The following is a 6739-nucleotide window of genomic DNA, read 5'->3' as shown; positions in this document are numbered from 1 at the left end:
ATAATAAGATCAAATTTTTGAAAAGTCTTCGGCACCAAATTGAACAGCCATTAGACATTTGCACAATCAACAGCCCATATTTTCGCTCCGGTTTTGTGTTCGAATTTGTTTTTCATACACAAGAGAATGAATTTTTCGAGAAAAACTTAAACTTTTTTTTAAATAAATGAATTTTTAAAATATATTTAATAATAGATGAAACGAAGAAAATTTTGTTTAAGTTTGTTTTTGGTGAAGGATTTCTTGTTAAGGAAAAGTTAAGATATTGGGAACTCTTAGTGGCCTTGTTTTTTTCAATGGACTGATTTCACATGTAACAATTATTTAAATTCCTAAACGACGACGATTAATTTAATTATATATTGAAAGCACTGGTGATGTCAAGATTCCGAACTGGGCAAATCGTTCCTTTTGGAAAGTATTTTGGCAATTGTGGTTTAGTTTTAAATAAAAATTCAAATTAAACCATATTTTATTGATTTTACAAATTTTCAAATAAAACCAAATCATGAAATTTTTATACTCAAACTATAATTTCAGTTTTGTTCGGTTTGTTCTAATTTGAATAATTGATTTTAAATTTGGAGTTTCATAATGAATTAATGCATGGGATATTATAATTTGAAAAAAAAATAGCAATTAACATTTGACAGAAAGCGAGTGAATATTTTACTTGATTGTAGACTAATTAATGTTTATGAGTAGAAATCATATATTAGAAATACATGTTGCCATCGTTTTTTACAGTATCAACATCTCCTAGACTTTTTATATTTGGTTTTTATGTCTCTAACAAATTAGTCATTTTCCAAAATAAATAAATAATCGGTTATGCTAATTACAATTATTAGAATTAGGACCACAATTGAAAATTGGTTATAGAGCTATGTTCCAAATGAGGCATGACCACCTTACAACTAAATTAGACTAAATCATTATATATTTTTTTATCCTCGTTATATTAATTTCAATATTGATACCATTGCAAAATCTAAATGAGTAGCAACAATATCATAACCTCACTAAAGCTGGGATTGAAACAGATTCCATCTCAAGCCTCCCACTTTCCCAGTCTTTATTTACATCGACTGTTACCTTAAATTTCAGTGGACTATTATTTCCTCGTTGAAGCAACATTTTCAATAAAATCAACCAAATCATGTACAAATTCGGTTTCTTTTCGATCCTGATATTGCATTCAGTACCTTTTTTATGATGGAGTTGTTTTTTCATATGGATTTTATAGCAAGATTCAACTTTCTCAGCCTGGATGTTCCCGAATAGAAGCTCAGCAGCCTTGTTCGTGACAAGAATCGGGGCATGTTTAGAGTCGTCCCAAACATATAACTGCAAATAATCAGTTGAATCTAAATTTCCTTGGCAAATTAGAGAGCAAGGTGAAGAAAACAGATGATGTGAAAAGAAACAAACAGTACCCAGAAAGGTCTGTATATGGTGCCTACAGCATGATTACGGTCCGAACTTCTCTGACAATATAAAGGCAACCTGTTTTGCTGCATGCTCGCCCCGCTGAAACAGAAATTGTGTGTCAGAAAACGAGTTTTTCAATCATGTGTTACATAAAGCGCAACAACAAAATATATTTGATCACTTTTCATATCCAAGTCCGGTATTCAGAGGAGTGCCACATAGGTGGCAGCCAGTAGTGACGAGATCATCAACCAATCCATCATCAGCTAGCGCATGTAGTCTTGTACTTATAAACATCCTTTCAGCATTAGTCTCACGAAGATTGATCCAGGTAATTGGAAGAAATATCTCACCAACACATGCATTAAAAGTTGCCTTATAGTACTTGTTTAAATCACTCAACTCTGAGAGGGATAAACAATTCTTAGATAGTGTCTCTTCCTGCACTTTCCAATTTACTTTTACCTGCCTCTGGTGTTGGAAATCATAAAGTATATTATTTTTCGAGAATAAAAACCATCAATAAGGAATAGGAAAACTATCTAGACTGGGTAATGAATCATATAAATATAATTATGACGTCTTCCTCGCTTTGATAGCTATCCTGCACAGAGAAAACACGGCATGTCCAAGCATAGTTGATCAACACAAAAACATATGCAATCAGTGAAAAAACTACATCAAAACACTCGAACTAAACCAAAGTAAGAACAAAAACTGGATAACAAAAAGATGATGGCTGACAGAGCTGAGTATACTTGGAAGATACCTAAAAATGGTCGTGATAGCTTACAAAATAAAAGGCATAATTCATGTGAGAGCATGGTGATAATTTACATTAACCTTGGTTGTTGAGAATAGTATTAAGCCATAAATTATTCAAAACAATGCCAATAGTTTTCCCCAAAGCCAATGTCTGAGAAAAGTCAACGAAAATTAGTTCAATATTGAAAGGCTTACTTCATAGTAGTTTATTTCACTCCCACAACGAGCAAGCCTGACTTGCTGTAGCCAACCAACAACTTTCTTAAGTTTGTCTCTTGCTGTTATCCCTACACGACATTCCCCTATCAACTCGATGACGCCTGTTTGTGCATAATTGATTAACGAAGTGTCATAGGTATGGGAAATTTTCAAACAAGCAAAACCAATATGTAGGTAATTTGTAACAAGCAGCGTCCACTGACTTAAATTCAGCTTTATATCCGTGAACTCAATTATTTTTCTTGCCTGGCAAATACCACATCAAATTAAGATGCATTTTTAGAAGTTCCAAAAGAAATAATAACAAACGCCATACTCCCAAGCCAAATTCTTGCAAATCTCAGAAATAACCAAAACTCTCAAAACCTGAAGAACGAGTACACAATCTGGAGTAATATACACAGAAGGTATGTGGGAAGTACCTTTTGGTGCAAGGAAATCTTCCGAATGGATAAGACACTGCAAAGATGAACAATGGAGGGTTCTGGCCTCCAAAGAATCTCCATATTTGGTGATTTTGACATCTGTTAACAATTGAAGACATTACTTATAAAATTTGGAATCAACGAACTCTAAAATGTGGACAACCTAAAATTTGTAAGAAAGCCAGCAGAGAAAGGAACTGAAGGAAAGAAATGGTCCATACAAAGTAATCCAATCCCAACATATCCACCAAATCATGTCGGGCAAGATTTGGTAACAGTACCAAATAAGAGTGAAGGAGGCCTATATTGGTGGGAGAAAATTGTTGCTTTAGAAAAATTGTGTGAAATAAGCAATCAAGTTTTGAATTTTTTTTGCCATGGCTCAAGAACCTAAGGAATCCCTCGTGGAAAATGTTTCAATTGTTCGTTCAACAGTCGAAATGGGCAGCTGGATGAGAAGATCAAATAGAACTACCCCAAGTCTGAAATGCAATGAGAAGATCATCGGACTATTTCTTAGACCAATATTGTTACAACAGACATGAGAACAGAACACACCCGCAACAAAATTAATCAAAATGATTTAAACAACAGACAGCGTACTTTGAAGTAAACAAACATTTCCAGCAACAACTTTGGACGCCATTTGTTGTTGCCAGATGGTTACAGGAAAATACGTCCTTGTTTCATCCCCCACCAAAATATCCAGCCTCACCACCTCTCCTCCATTTCTGGAAATTTTGTACTGCCCAATAAACGTACAAACAGATGCAACATTAATAAATTATACAGTAAATTTAGAATCTGTTATCACTAATATCGCGAAAAATAAACAGAAGAAATCGGCCAACAACCTGGATAGGAGTGGATTTGTGAATGAAGACCAGGAGTTGTACGTAATCTCCTACTGTGAGATGAAGCTTTGCGTAGATCAATCAATGGTCCGTACCATCCGATTGTCGCAGCCATTTTTCTGTTTCTGCTCCCAACTTAGAATGAACTTTTGTCTTTTCGCGTCCATATAAAAAAAATCGGGAATCGCGAGCTTTATTAAAAAATATAAGATAAGAGACTTAATAAAACTTATTTTGCGATGAGATTTTTTTTTTCCCATTTAAGAAAGATTTGTAAAAAAGATCTAGCTTTATAAATGAATACTTATATTTATATTGTTCAACAGAAATCACACCAGGTTAGGTTAGAAACCCGAACCTGGTGTACCACGTGGCGACTAGTAATTGGAAGGAGCACGAATAACCATATTTGTACTACCCCGCACACAATTATTCCCGCAGTTTTATTTTATTTTTTTGTTTTGAAACAGATAAAACCAAGGGAGAGTCGCTGCAAGGGAGTCGTCGCTACAATGGCTTACGTCGAGAGAGGTAATTTTTTCTCGTATTATCAATTAATTTATGTTATTTTCATTTGTAATCTTCCGATCATTTAGTTAATTTCATTATTTTTTTTAGCAATTTAGGTTCCTATATTTGTTAGTATCACGAACTTTTTCTCTTTATTTATCTGTTCGTTGATTGTAATTCTCCCAAATACTCATCGTATCACGATCATAGGCTCTGTAGTGTGTGAATATGTATTTTTGTCGGCTTAATTTGTTGATAATCAACTGAATAAATAATTGATGACTCAATGATTTCAATTGCTCGTGCTTTGTTGCGTGTTTGTTTCAATTTTGGAATTATTTGTCTTAGGGGCTTTTTTGGACGTGGGGGTTACTGGCTGTAAGACCAAAACTATGGCATCCCAAGTTTTATTTCTGTTGGTTATGTGTAATAGTTTGTAAATTTTGCTAACCAGTGAAGAGTCCAGCTAGATTTTAATTGGAGGACATTGAATCTATGGGATGGAGAGTGCGGTAGTTATAAGAAAAGGTCTAATATGTTCTGTACCAGTAGTATTTTCAAGATTCAGCTTATATTTTTAAACTGGTAAAATGTTTCAATTATTCATAAAGTATCTTGAATTTTAAATAATTCAATGCTATGTCACTTAAATATAGAACTCAAATTGTTTGTTTTTTGTCCGGCAAAAGGATGTAATCTTTGAAGGATTTAGCTCTTTTTAGATGGAAAGTTTCAATTTTGAAGGCTAATTTAATCAACTCAGGAAACTTTTGGCGAACCATGATCTCCTAAGACTGTTCTTGTGTTTTTTCTTGCGTATAATTAGGTGCTTGTCTGTTATCACGCATATCATCTGTCTCTGAAGTTCCTCATTTCTTGCTTGAATTCGCACATTTGTTGGTAATATTCACTTTTATGTGATTATTTGAATTTTAGGACAAGGGTTTGATGGCTTCATGTCCTTGTTTGCTAATTTCTCTGACCCTGACTTTGCTTGAACAAATTCTTTTGTGTGTTTTGTAGGGTGTTAATGCCTAAATTTTTATTCTTTATTGTTAGCAATGAAGGGTGAGAAATTTGAAAAAATGGTTGCTTTTGATTGGTTTTATAATTTCGGTTGGCCATAGGAAATGAAAACAGATTATTTACTATGTGGGTATAATTCAGTGGTCATCCATATTTACTTACTTTGAATTGGATTTTAGATTGGATTGGAGTCTTAGCAAGTGTAAAGATCGTATATCAGTTATTATAACGCTGGTAACTCCTGAAACATGGGGGAAAATAGAGATTGGAATTTAGGTATCTGTCAATAATAGCAGTGAAATACAATTTCATTCACTGGAGTGACCATATATTCAATCAATTTGATTTCAAAGATATCCATTATATCCATGTAATCCATTCATCTATCCATATTGTTAACAAGTTTTTCTGGCTAAATGAATTTTGTTTTTCAGGTGTTGTTAAATCTAAGAGATCTTTCTGGCGATTAAAAACAATAACAGATTTCTTTTGGTCTATTATTAATTTCATTGGGGTGTTTTTCACGACGATGCTTTCGGTAATCTCTAGCTCCAAGTCTCCAACTCTAATATTCCTTGTTAGGTACCGTTTAACTCGTAAGATGAAATGATACATGATGTACGATATAGAGATGATAAATTATTATGTATAGAAAATCCTTCGTAAAACTTGAGTTAAACATTGAATTTAACAAATTATCGGATGTTTCATCGTTCACACCAAACAGTGTCTTAATTATTTAATTTCATCATTTTCCGTACTTTTTCTGCAGATGGAAAAATCTGATGCTTATAGAAAAGGATCTGGTGCTAGCAAGAAATGGGATGGTGGTGGTCCTGGTGGGCCTGGAAGTGGTCCATATGGTGGTGGCCCACGCGGTCCACCTCGTGGGATGGATAATGTTCGAGGGATTGATCACAGCAAGTTTTTTCATCTTAACTGTTCCTCCTTTGAAATTATCTTCCCTATACCTCTTGTTTTCAAATTCTGACTTCTCCAACTATTGTTCCAATCCCCAGGCTCCCTTCCTGCATGTGGTTCTTGCTGCGGAGGTTGAAGCAGCCTACAAAGATCTAGACATATCACCGTCTCCTCGGGTGCATTTCTGTAACCACAAACTTCGTGGATTGTTGAATAGACTTGTTATCTTGGAATCAACTATGTTTAGAACTTCATATCTCGGTTGAAATACGTACCAACTTTATTTGTTTAAAACGTTTACTCGTTATTGGGATATTTTGCATTTGTGATTGAAATTGTCAAGTCTACTTGAGAGATCTTAGTTTTGGCATTAATGCTTCGATCAGGCATAGCTAACTCAGCATAAATTATATGTTATATTTGGGTGTTATAACATTGCCAAATCAGAATCCAGAACCAATCATCCATCTTCTTAAATAAGTATATCTATTAATTTTGCCATAAATCAGTCGCATGCAAATTGATCCAACTTGTATCGTCAATAATTCATGATGAATTGATACATTGATTTGATCCATGCATTTTAAT

The 6739-nt window shown here is 34.1% G+C and overlaps 2 protein-coding genes across 4 annotated transcripts; one reads left to right on the top strand and one right to left on the bottom strand.

The window, feature by feature from the left end:
- Nucleotides 1–956: 956 nt before the first annotated feature.
- Nucleotides 957–3881, bottom strand: LOC142545867 (uncharacterized). 3 transcript variants are annotated; one of them, XM_075653281.1, is made up of 7 exons: nt 3695–3881; nt 3444–3585; nt 2838–2939; nt 2394–2483; nt 1613–1910; nt 1437–1530; nt 957–1347 (listed from the first exon to the last, which is right to left on the bottom strand). In XM_075653281.1, exons 2-7 carry the CDS (start codon nt 3484–3486, stop codon nt 1012–1014), a joined length of 963 nt encoding a protein of 320 aa, XP_075509396.1. In that variant the 5' UTR covers nt 3487–3585; nt 3695–3881; the 3' UTR covers nt 957–1011. The 3 variants fall into 3 exon arrangements, with proteins under 3 accessions (XP_075509396.1, XP_075509394.1, XP_075509395.1); XM_075653279.1 differs by having other exon boundaries at nt 2394–2516; nt 3695–3880; XM_075653280.1 differs by having other exon boundaries at nt 1437–1521; nt 2394–2516; nt 3695–3880.
- A 226-nt stretch (nt 3882–4107) lies between these two features.
- On the top strand, nt 4108–6507 carry LOC142545866 (uncharacterized). Its single transcript, XM_075653278.1, has 4 exons — nt 4108–4225; nt 5665–5768; nt 6003–6150; nt 6250–6507. The coding sequence occupies exons 1-4, from the start codon at nt 4207–4209 to the stop codon at nt 6285–6287; spliced, it is 309 nt and encodes a 102-aa protein (XP_075509393.1). The 5' UTR covers nt 4108–4206; the 3' UTR covers nt 6288–6507.
- The last annotated feature ends 232 nt before the right edge of the window (nt 6508–6739 follow it).

This window comes from Primulina tabacum, chromosome 5 (assembly GCF_025594145.1).
Source record: "Primulina tabacum isolate GXHZ01 chromosome 5, ASM2559414v2, whole genome shotgun sequence".
NCBI classification, from domain to species: Eukaryota; Viridiplantae; Streptophyta; class Magnoliopsida; order Lamiales; family Gesneriaceae; genus Primulina; species Primulina tabacum.
This window is presented reverse-complemented; position numbering and strand designations above follow the sequence as displayed.

Excerpts from the sequence above, each read along its gene's own strand:
- LOC142545867 (XM_075653279.1), bottom strand. The coding sequence starts at position 3,486 with ATGGCGTCCAAAGTTGTTGCTGGAAATGTTTGTTTACTTCAAA. Across the intron at positions 1,911-2,393 it reads GAGTGAAATAAACTACTATG|AACACCAGAGGCAGGTAAAA; the intron begins AAGTAAGCCTTT and ends TTTATGATTTCC. Across the intron at positions 1,348-1,436 it reads CCATATACAGACCTTTCTGG|TTATATGTTTGGGACGACTC; the intron begins GTACTGTTTGTT and ends GATTATTTGCAG.
- LOC142545866 (XM_075653278.1), top strand. Across the intron at positions 5,769-6,002 it reads TTTTCACGACGATGCTTTCG|ATGGAAAAATCTGATGCTTA; the intron begins GTAATCTCTAGC and ends CTTTTTCTGCAG. Across the intron at positions 6,151-6,249 it reads TGTTCGAGGGATTGATCACA|GCTCCCTTCCTGCATGTGGT; the intron begins GCAAGTTTTTTC and ends TCCAATCCCCAG.